Source organism: Podarcis vaucheri (genome assembly GCF_965113315.1).
Source record: "Podarcis vaucheri genome assembly, chromosome: 4".
Lineage (NCBI taxonomy): Eukaryota > Metazoa > Chordata > Lepidosauria > Squamata > Lacertidae > Podarcis > Podarcis vaucheri.
The window spans coordinates 43,756,194-43,768,485 of record NC_138762.1 but is presented as its reverse complement, the minus strand read 5'-3'; the positions used below and the strand labels follow the sequence as shown (position 1 = coordinate 43,768,485).

Genomic DNA, 12,292 nt, shown 5'->3' with positions numbered 1-12,292 from the left:
AAAAAAAGTCATTTAAAAAGTAGAAGTAAAGTCTGTGTGCTGCCAAACTTTTCAAAATTATCTGTATGCAAGTTCAGAAACAGGTTTTCACTATTTATCACTATACTGTGTACATCTAAGTAATAAAGTTTCAAGCTGGAGAAATGACTTTTTGCAAAGTGCATGAGCAACAAAGAGCAAAAAACCAAAACCCTTCCAATAAGGTTGGTAGGAGTAACACACGTGAACCAGATGAAAGTCAATCACTTTCAGTAAGTCACTGATGCAATCCTAAGTATGAAGTCTTGAAAACATCTTTATTTGTCTGTCTCTACTGGAAGCCACTCAAGCAAACTGTCATTCACAGGTCCATAGTGGGTAGAGCAGATGGTAGCAACAAAACCCAAGGGCCAGTGGGAAAAAGAAAAGCAAGGTATTAATCAAAGGAATCACATGATAAAGAAAAAAAAGCCCCTCCCTTCACTGGTATGGAAGAAAAATATGTAAACTCTCTCTCTCTCTTCTCCAGGAAGCTAAGTATGTACTGTGTTTAACAGCTACATTGGCAACTTAGCTCAATAATAAAACCTTGAGTTTGTTATGATGCTGGACTGAGTGGTAATCCCTGCTGTGGTGAGTCTTCCTTTCCAACTTACTTGCAAACATACTGCCTTGTTCCGACAAGGTGTTAGAAAGTGAGAATCAAGCTTCTGACCTCACATGCCCCTTTCATGAAAAGCATTCCCATCACCAGAAGCACCTGATATCTCTCATTCAGTCAATTTTAGGCAAACAGAACTACTGGGCTTCAAAACACCTCACTAAGGTCATGGCATGGTTATCCAAATGGCAGAGGAGGATCTGCAGGTAGATGGACAGTCCTCCTCTGCTCCAAAGGATTTGACTAGGGAGCCTTCTATTAAACCATTTTTTAAAAATTATGCTTCAGTCCCATCAAAGCTGCCTTTCGATGAGCTGAAATTCTGGCTATGATACTGTGCTCTAGCCCCAAACCCTAGAAATCCTTATTCAAAGACGAGTTGGAATAATTGCAATAAACAAAAGCAGGTCATGGACTAAAACGACCCTGCTCGTGCACAAAGTGCATTTTGCTCTCTTCAGTCAAAACAATTCTAAGTCACACAAATATACCAGAGTATTTCTCGAGCGTTCCTTGCTTCATGCTCCCTCCGTTGGACTTGTTGAAGTCAGTTGGCCCATAACCTGTTATACTGGGCCCACCATCTGCTGTTGATACTACACTGCACACTGACCGGTGTGACCAGCAGAGTATGAACAGCTCCAGCAGAGTCACCCAGCAAATGTCAGGGTGTTTCTGCTTCCCAGCAGCCAGCTTTTCCCAAGAGTTCCTGGTTGAGAAAACTCCTTACCCACTCACTTCAGTTCAACGTGTTTATTGTCTCATGGCGCAAGATAAGCATAAACACACTATCTACATAAACTTAAAACATAAACATAAAAAAATGCTAGTACATCACGAACTAATCTACCATGATGCAGTTCTCTGGTTTTAGAAATAAAACCTCGCCAGATACAAGTTTACAGAGAGATCCACTAGCACTTCACCATGCTAGCTTCCCATGCTGTACTATCACCATAAAGCACTAAACAAAAACCTCACTCACGCCAATACTGCTGACTCTTAACCCAACCCCTGCACCTACACCCATTCCGCAAAGAAAGGGAGGGTGGGTGAGTCATACAAACATGCAATGGGCTAGCGCAGAAATATGGTGGGAGATGACTGGGCTATGGCAAAGTACCGTATTTTTCGCCCTATAGGACGCACTTTTTCCCCTTCAAAAATGAAGGGGAAATCTGTGTGCGCCCTATGAGGCAAATGCAGGCTTTCGCTGAAGTTTGGAGAGTGAGAGGGGTCAGTGCGCACCGACCCCTCTCGCTCTCCAGGCTTCAGGAAGCTATCAGCAAGCCTGGGGAGCCCACGGGAGTTCCCGCAGGGCTCCCTAGGCTGTGGATAGCAGCCTGCTGCCTGGAGCACGGGGTGCGCTGAAGCCGTGACTGGGGGGGGGGAATAAATTCCCCCCTTTATTCCCCCCCCAAAAAACTAGGTGCGTCCTATGGGCCGGTGCGTCCTATAGGGCGAAAAATATGGTACATTTCACCCCCTTGACAGGTGTATCAGGAGACAGCTGCTGCATTTACCACTAGCTCTGCACAAGTGTCCCTCTTAAGAGGTAAGGCAAACAACTTTCAAGGGAGAGTCGTAGTAGTAGCAGCAGCAGCAGCAGCAGCTAACTACAGAGCCTGGACTGCCCAGAGCAATCCTGGATAGAGGGGATATAGCAGTAGCCATACAGAGGTAACCATCTGTCCCTCCCTTTGCTGGTGTCCCTCTTGTGTGGTTCACCCATGTCAGGCAGAGAAGAGAAGAGAAGGAATGAATACTTTTCTTTCTACTTCTTGAAAGCTGTGCCCTTTACACCAGAGAAAGAGAACCTTCCCTTTCTGAATCAACAAGTTTATAGCCCCTCCTCCTTGTGAATGAAGGGGAAGGACCACTCCTGAAGTAACTGAAATGCCTCCCAGAGTCAGTGGAGAATAGATAATATATCAAAAGCTTGTAGACTTCACTTTTGGGAAAAAGAAATAAGTCTTTAAGAAAGATCCCGTTGAGAAGCTCCATAAACAAACTTTGAATTCTACACATTTATGCTTTCTTTCATGAAACTGGCTGGCAGTGTCAGTGACTGACTGCAGGCTATGCTTTAGTACCCACTGATTCGCAGGGAGATTATCTTAATTTGGTAGTCCATACCCGGGACAGATTTTGGAATTACTTGCCTTAAAATAACTATTCTTTTCGGCCCACTGGAATTAGGAAACGGGTTTTGGTCGCTGCCAACCACTCACCGTCAATTAGAAGCTCAACCAGCATATTGAAAGCGAGGTTGTAGGCCCTACTTCTGAAGTTAAATAATATTTCATAGTCCTTTCCTTTTCTACAGTTGAGCACAGTTATACAAACTTATCATCCCATGGCAATAAGAACTGCACAATGGCAGACTTGGGTACCGCTGACTTTGGTGCCATCAGGTAATGGCCGCTGGTGCAGGGAAGCGCCTGACCGGCAGGGCTTCTTAAATTAATTGGCCAAAGAGCTGAACTAGCTGAGAAAATGAAATTGCTCTCTGAGCCAGAAGTTCTATGATAGACCACCACCATGCTGCTGACCTTTTCTAACCCTTAGCTTCTGACTGTTCTGCTCTTTACTGCAGTTCCAATCAATTTGCCTGTTCAGTGGCCCGCAGTTTTCAGAGATACCTTAACAGACTGAACTGTCTTTACATTAACCACAATCCATATCCCTGGCACAGAGGCTGATTTTCGTTAAATGCCGCTATTAGCTGCGCCATTATATGGGGCTTCCTTTGATAACCTAATGCCCCTGCCCAGCCAATCTCTAAACCTGAGAGCCGGCAGGTGTTTGTCCAATCAGAAGTGTTGCCACATCTATACTGACCCTTAAATGCTGATACCAACAGGGCTTTGCAGTAGTTTTTGTTAAAGCAATTCTAGAAGCACTTAGGTTTTATGGTTTGTAGCAAGAGAAGAGAGTATAAATGATTGCTACAGTTAAAGAGACCCTGAGAAACAGGATGTTCCATTCTCAACTCTATACTAAAACACACAGTGACAATGGGCGTTGCTCCAGAGCCAATTCCCCAGTTCACCAAAACTTTTTTTAATCCTTACCTATCTCAAAGGTTGAGACAATGTGTCAAACGAATAAACTTCAAACTCAATACTTAAAGTCAAGAATGGTAGATATGTTTTTATTAAAGGGACAATTGATGGCAATTAAAAAATAACTGTTAGATATCCATGTGCACCAAACTCAAAGCTACTTGACTTTATTCAGAAGGTATTATGTAAATTCAATAAATTGGCTGAGGGAGAAGCTAGACTAGGGGATAACTTCAATGTACAAGCAGTGTCTCTAAAAGCCTTGAGCAAGGGCACCACCTGGAAGAACCTTTTAAAAGATAAATAAAAGACCTCCTATGACTTAGTACAGCTCTTCCAAAAATGGGGCTTATACAAGGTACGGAGAAAATACAAAAGATTTCAGTTTGACATTTCCTTCACCACAACATGACTCCTGATCTGTATTAGACTTTTTATTGCTTAAAAGATAAAGGGAAACCCTGACCGTTAAGTCCAGTCGTGGACGACTCTGGGGTTGTGGCGCTCATCTTGCTTTAGTGGCCAAGGGAGCCGGCGTTTGTCCACAGACAGCTTCCGGGTCTTGTGGCCAGCATGACTAAGCTGCTTCTGGCAAATCAGAGCAGTGCACGGAAACACCGTTTACCTTCCTGCTGGAGCGGTACCTATTTATCTACTTGCACTTTGACGTGCTTTCGAACTGCTAGGTTGGCAGGAGCAGGGACCGAGCAACGGGAGCTCACCCCGTTGTGGGGATTCGAACCACCGACCTTCTGATCAGCAAGTCCTAGGCTCTGTGGTTTAACCCACAGTGCCACCCACGTCCCTTATTGCTTACTCCACAAGTTAATTCCATTCACACAGTGAACATTGATAACATCACCGGTCATGCTCCAGTAGAAGTGACCATATGACCGAGCAATGAAATCCAAACCTTGACATCATGGTCATTTAACCAGCCAACTACCTAAAGGAAAAGATAGCAGAAACCCTACAATTCTATTTCAAGGAAAACGACAATGACAACACCAATTCTACCAACCTTTGGGAGGCTATGAAAGCAGTGACAAGAGGTATCTGTATCAAAGAAAAAGCATATATTAAAAAACAAGTCTCTACAACAATAGCCAAACTAGAAATGGAAATTACTGAGCTGCTAACTAAATATAAAAGTTCAGGTTCAAAATACCTCCTTAGAGGAATTGAACAAAAGAGACAAGAAATAGACTCCTTAGAAATTAATGACTCTAGACTTTTGGCAGATGTAAAAAGAAAAAATCTAAGTCAGGGGTACACAGTATGCAAAAAAAGCAATGGCATTAAAACATTTTCTCCTGATTCTGCTCAGAATTTGCCTTTGATTCTAAATTATATACCTCACGATGCCCAAATTAAAAAAAGAGATATCCACAATTTCTTAGAAAACTTACCCATACCATCATTAACTCATGATGAAAAAACCTTTTTAGATAGCTCCATCTCCATAGAAGAAATTGACAAAAACCAAAACCACATAAAGCCCAAGGACCTGATGCTTTCACTTCTGAGTTTTATAAAAGATTCAAAGAAATATTATTACCATATGTGGTCCACCTATTTCATGACCTCTCCCCCAAACAGATATAAAAATGGCAGAAAAATAATTACTCCTGCAAAAGACCAAGAATAAATGCCAAATGAAGGAGGCTGGGGTATCCCAAACCCTGATCTATATTTTATTGCTAACCAAGTAAGACATGCTGTCCCTTTTATTTTAGATGACACCTCAAAGCAATGGCTCCAGTTGGAAAAAGAACTTATCAAAGGAATACCAACCTCTGCAAACCACTTCTTAGAACTGGGCTAAACGTTCAAATCAGATTCACACAAACCATACTTAATGCACAGAAAGAGAAGGCAGGAATCCTAACTCCAGCACCATCTCCACTGACACCCCTTGCCTTCCACCCACTGTTTTCACAACACTTCATGACAATTTTATGTTGCAAAAGGTCTACACTGGTTATCTGACTTTTATAGCAGAAATATAGCACTATCAGACCAAGAAATATGGACTAAACTAGGAAAATTAAAAACCCCTTGGCTGCTACTCCACCAAATCCACACTTTTCCTGGCTAACCCAGTTTAACAGTAAGGCAGTCACAAGACCATTAACCCCATCAGAAAGACTTGTAATATCCACAGAAGGACATGGCCCAGGTATAAAATCTGCAATCTATAAAATTCTACTCAGTGCATCGGTGGGTTCACTTGATCCTATTGAACACCAACTATGAACTTGACCCAGGTCAATGGCTTAGACAAAACAAAAACAAAAAACAAACAAACAAAAAACCCCAAACCTTTAAATCCATTTCAGTGAGCAACAGGAAATTAATCCCTAATCCCTAGGAACCTGGTAATGGCACCTCACCATGTTGCTAGAGGGGTGCCCCACACCCGGTACATATCTCCACAAGTGGTGAGAATCTACAAAAATCCAGCCTTTCTGGAATTCCATATTCCAATAAATTAATAAAATATCGAAATAACAATTGGAAGTCAAACCATAATTAGCTTCATTATATATATTTCAAGAGTATATGGACTTACATAATAAATAACTAATAGGCCATTTATTACAAGTGGCAAGACAGAACGTAACCAGACACTGGATTTTTCTGGCACAATGGTAGACAATTGGTACAAAACAGTTTGGGAAATAGCCCTCCCTGAGAGATTAAAAAAAAGAAAAACTTCAGTTGATGTGGACAGATCGAGAAAGATGGCTTTACCCCAGTGTGGTTTAATTTCATAACATATGCCAGTATCCCAGAAAATAAACAATCTCCCCCATCAGCATTTGGCTCAAACTGTTTGATCTAAATTTAAATTTAAATATAAATTATTACCTTCACTTCCACACACATACACACACTGGTTTCATTGCTAGCATAACAGGAAAAATGACTGTTACTCATACTTAGCCTAAGCACAATCACAAGGGCTACGTGATGTTGAATGCTATTTGTTAACTCTCTTCTATCGTGTTTCCTCATTGTTGCTGTTATTGTTTAAACCAATTCACAAACCAAGAACTTGAACATTGACCACTGATAATGAGGCATATATCATAGATATTACAGCAAATTTATTATGTTATTTTTTGGATATACAAATGAGGAGACTTGGTCTCCTTATTTGTATCATTTATCATTCCTATGATCCTTGTTTATGACCCCCTCCCCCAAGTTATTTAAAAAAGCAAGCAAGCAGCTGCTACAGCATGGTGCTGAATATGGATAAACTAGGGATTAGGCGATTGGTTAAGTTAATGGGCCATATTGTTCATGGTGCTAAAATGGCCTGTGGGCATCTTGTTGCACATTACTAGCAAACAAGCCTCCTGTGAAGCCTGTCAACAGTAGTCTTCAGTGGCCTTCAATATATTTAAAAGTAGCAAACCATGATCACTTCTTACACCAGGCATGCCCATTTTGGGGGCCTAAAAAAAGCTAAACAAGTTTGGTTGGCCCTTCACTTCACCAAATCTGGCCCTCTTTGAAAAAAGTTTGGACACCACTGTCTTACATGAACATGTGAGAAATAGTTCTAACATGGGGTTTCGCATTTTGTCCTACACAAATATTATCTGTGCAGGTAACTCATAAGTATGAAGCAGTCTTGTGGTTTTCCTCAGTTTATAGAAAGGAACCAGAGTGCCCTTTTTAGATGAGGCAAAACAGCAGCTTACAGTACTTCTCAAATAATTTCCCTTAATTATTCAAGTATAAAAGAAGAGCAACAAAGGTTACTGCCTGTTCTGGATGGGGACATTGCTGATTTGCATGTATAAGCAGCATCCTTTCACCCTTGGTCCTTTCCAAGCCTTAATGCCGCTCATGTTTGAAAACTTAAGTGCACTAATGATGATGAGGTCGGCAGCATTTGATACAGGCACAAATCATCTGACAAAATTCCCTGCTGGGGGTCATATAGAAATATATCTGTTGTCTGCAACACAGCCAGCTGTCATGTGCTCAGTTCCCTAAGTGGGTCTGTTGTCCTTGTCTGAGTCCCTCAGACATCTGTGCTTCAGCTTGTGGCACTGATCACACCTTGAAATGTTTTGCAAGAGGATGAGGTAATCAAGAAACATCAAGCAAAAATGGAATAGGACATTCCATTGGATTCAACCAAAGTCTTCAAGTCTTAACCTGAACTCTACCCCAGATCTGCACAGCCATCTTTCGCTCCCTCAATCAAATTTTGACATTGCAGTCATCTGAAGGAGAATACTTCTGAGATGGCTAATCTGACATGTCCAGTGGGGGCACCTTTTGGGGGCAATCAGCCAAGCCGGTTCTAATTGGAGAAGCCGGTTCTAATTCGAATAAGCCGGTTCTAATTGGAATAACTTTAGAAGTTTTATTTCCTTCGCTTTCAACAAATGTTTGCCACCATCTAGGATGGCTTGCATTTGTATGAAGGCAAAGTTTAGGTCCAGAATGAAAACTAAATTTGGGGAGTTAGTGGTATTCAGAGGCAATGTATTAGTTAATCCTAATTTCATGATTGCCCCCTGCCCCATTATTTTGTATCTAGCTCTGGTTGGTTGACTTTAGCATTCTGTTGTTACAGCCACTACTATTTGTTGCATAGCTCAATAGATGTGGACACTCAGCACAGGGCTTTAAAGGTTTCAGAAGTCTGAAGACCAAAAACCACTGTCTCTGGTTGTGCACCGGATAGGTTACAGTCCTGAACAAGATATGGTGCTGAGTCCTTTTGTCCAGCTACTATTCACTATTAGCAGTGAAATCTGAGATCAGAGAATTGGAAGGGACCCTGAGGGTCATCTAGTCCAATCCCCTGCAATGAAGGGATCTTAACACATGGTCCGCCATCCAGTTTGAGATCATACAGGACCCCACTTAGCTTTGCAGATGTGCTAGCAGTTTTATTGCTGCACCGCTAGATGTGAGGAAGGAATTGCTATCTACATTTTAATAGGCATCAATGTCCCATTCATTTTATATAATTATTTGTAAAGTGATTTCAACATGCAAAACTTGATACTCTTGAGAAGCCTCAAATATGTCATCTGTCTGGAGGACAGGAAGCATCAAGAGATCCCACACTTACAAATGCAAAAGGAACACATTTGATAAAGGAGCAGTTGCAAGAATGCAACTGAAGGGCAAAAACAACATGTCCTAGACACACGTACTTGTCTGATTTGTATGAGACACAGAATGAGACTTGCATAATAGATGCCACACACAAAAATAGTATCTAGCTGAAATTAGACTGAATGAGTTGGATAAACAGAATTACTGATTGATGTTGGATCACAGCCACAATATTGTGCCTGACATCATCTCTCCTTTAAACGGCACTTCCTTGAATCCTTACTGACCACATTCATTAGAAGTCTGTCTTATTGACCGTAATAGTACATATCCCTCATCAATGTGACCAGACCACCAATCTCAAACCAGAGCTCCTCTTAAAACGTACCTTTCTCAACTGATTAGTTTCATGATTACTCAAATGAGCCAAGACATTTATGGGTTAATCTACACACAGAGAGAAAGCACTCCTGTGACAGTGCTTCTTCAGAATGCACATCTGAGGCTGCATGTTTCATTGCTAGCCCCAAACCAGCTGACTGTGGAAATCTAGCTTTGTCTTTTCTCCAACATGTTGATTTTCGTTTTACACATGTGATCCTGCATGTACATTTTGCACTCCAAGAACAGATGAACCATCGTGTTTTCTGGACATGTAAGATTGGTCATTAATCCTCATAAACCCAATGTGTTAAGCCACAGCACAAACTAGGAAGGCAGCAAACATTTCACAAGTGCTATGAACTGTGATTTGGATGTTTTCTGGGGGGAAAAACCCCACAAAACATAACTAATAGGCAGGCAAGCTTTTCAAACCATTATGTAATTCGCTTTAGATCCGAAGATAAGATGTGTGGGAGAGGATGGCTTGTCTAAGCTTAAAACTGAGTCCCTGTCAGGAAATGAGAAATGAAACTGGTCCTGGAGACACATTTCATAGGTACCACAAAGTTGCTCATACAACTATGAGCTAAGAACACATCTTAAACTGCCTTTTAACAGACGTTTACACCTGCTTCATGGAGTCGGGAACGAGCACAGTGGCACTACACTTCTCTACAGTGAAAACTTCAGGGAGGTTGAAAGAGATTTCTCTTTTGTTTCTGTGGTTTAAAAAAAACAAACCCGAGAATCCCTGCTCTGAAACCAACACAAAGCAAACAAAAACTGCATCTCCAAAAAAAGATACCAAAGCAAAAAGCCCTATAACCCTAAACACAATATTAAAAAAGGATGAGTAATTCCATGCAGCTGGAATGGCAAGCTTTCGTACCGAAGTCTCTGCACTAGGTAGAGTCTTGGCAGCATTGCCAATAGGATACTTACCAGGCCGTAAGACCCTGATTTCCAGCAGGTTAGAGGTTCTGTCTGCCAGTCGTGTCCAGCTACTGTTGTAGTTCTTCCGCCAGAGCTCTGCCACACATTGGTACTTTCCCGCCTCTGTGTCACTGGCCCTGCTGATGCTCAGGCGCACGTTGTTGCTGGATTCCGATTTTTCAATGGCTGTCCTGGTTCGAAACCCAGTGTACCTATCTCCCCACTGAACACCTCCATCACGAGTGAAGGTGACCAGATCGTGAAACTCGGTGCTGCCTGCTGGCTGAAAGCGCCACGTCACAGACACTGGGACCCAGGATGGGTAATGTGGTTTGATGATGCATTGTAAATCAAACGACTCGTTGTAGGTCACTCCAGGGGTGCGGGAGATGGCTGTAACTGCAAAGCCAGCATCTACCAAAAAGCAAAAGACAGACACACAAAGTGAATATTTCAACAGTAACTGTAATACCATTGACATGTCAATTTCTGCAACTACAGTAAGAAGTGCTTTCCTAACAGCAGCTCACAGGAGATGGGTCTGGTAAACTCTTATTCTCAGTTAATAAACACACACATTAAAACAGGAATGGGCAAAGCTGCCCCCCAGAATTCTACAAAACAATCCAATCCCTGAATTTTGGAGTTAGAAATTCAATAGGCAACATACAATAATCTACTGACAAGCCTCAGTGTTACCAGCAATCTCCTTTTGCGTTCTATATAGTGCAAACAGGACAACCTCTGCGCAATAGAAAAAATGCTTGCAAATCTGGCAATACTAAGAGACATTTCAGCCTCCTAGAACACACTGTAAGTGACCTTAAGGTGAGAAATGACAATCACAGGAAGCCCAAAAAGCAATGAAAATGTGTAAAAAGTTATTTTTGAGTTAACAGTTTAAGATTACATGTAAAATGAACACGCATATATTAAAAAGAATCATCAGACATAAAATTGGATTGTTTCTTGCAGTTGGCAGCTGTAGATCCCCTCTGGTTTGATTTTTCCAAATTGTATCAATCTTATTCGCATTAACGTATTATAATAAAAAATGTCTATTAAGTCACCCCACTTGAATGGAATCAAAAATTTGAGAGAGAATAAGACACAGGTGGCACCTTGGTTTAAACCACAGAGCCTAGGGCTTGCTGATCAGAAGGTCGGCGGTTCGAATCCCCGTGACGAGGTGAGCTCCCGTTGCTCAGTCCCAGCTCCTGCCAACCTAGCAGTTTGAAAGCACGTCAAAGTGCAAGTAGATAAATAGGTACCGCTCCGGCGGGAAGGTAAACGGTGTTTCCATGCACTGCTCTGGTTCGCCAGAAGCGGCTTAGTCATGCTGGCCACATGACCCGGAAGCTTTACGCCGGCTCCCTCGGCCAGTAAAGCAAGATGAGCGCCGCAACCCCAGAGTCATCCGCAACTGGACCTAATGGTCAGGGGTCCCTTTACCTTTTAAGATACCATTATAAATTAAATACTTGGGATAGTTGCTGCCAAAGACTGCAGTGTAACCCCCCCCCGCCTTTTTTTTTTGGAAATTCCTATTATGCAGCTCTTGAGAGGGCAATATTTTTGATGAAGCGGGCTTTAGTCCCTGAAACCTTTTGCCATAATAAATGTGTTGAATTGCTAAGGTGCTGCAAAAATCTTTGATGGTTTTGCTGCAAGAGGCGAACATGGCTATCCCTCCTGAAATAAAAATCCTCTGCAACTTTTGAAATGCTCACACCAGATATATATGCACCAAATGTTGCTGCTGGCTAACTTTAATCCACAATGCTATCTAACATGCCACACATGCCTGTGAATTCAATGAAACTTTTAACACCGCTCTCTGAACTAGGTGATAAGCTTGCACAAACCACAATTATTACAGTATGACTTTCCAGCCGGAATATGCACTGTTCAGAAGGCTAACACAGGAAGGTTTTCTATGTGCTAGCAAATTCCATTTGTTTGACCATACAGGACGGTGTGAAGGCAGTAGCCTTTGGCTCTGTGCTGTTCAGGAAGCCTGTACCTCTTGACCCAAAGGCTACAAGATATTAATTAACAATGGCCAGGCAGCTGGGACATTAATTGCTGCAAGCAGATTAATTTTAGCCTGCCAACCTTTCCCCAGAGCTGCTACAGAGATCTCTGCACACTTTCAGCAAAGGGCTCAGGGATTCTAATC

General features: G+C 42.0%; 1 protein-coding gene across 2 annotated transcripts in view; it reads right to left on the bottom strand.

Annotated features, from left to right (window-relative positions):
• The window catches only part of IGSF3 (immunoglobulin superfamily member 3), a 122,035-nt gene that overhangs the window by 25,913 nt on the left and 83,830 nt on the right, over positions 1-12,292 (bottom strand). For both annotated transcript variants that reach the window (XM_082220719.1, XM_082220720.1), the window contains one exon: positions 10,123-10,527. In XM_082220719.1, coding sequence (XP_082076845.1) covers positions 10,123-10,527 — 405 coding nt within the window. The remainder of the gene's footprint in view (positions 1-10,122; positions 10,528-12,292) is intronic.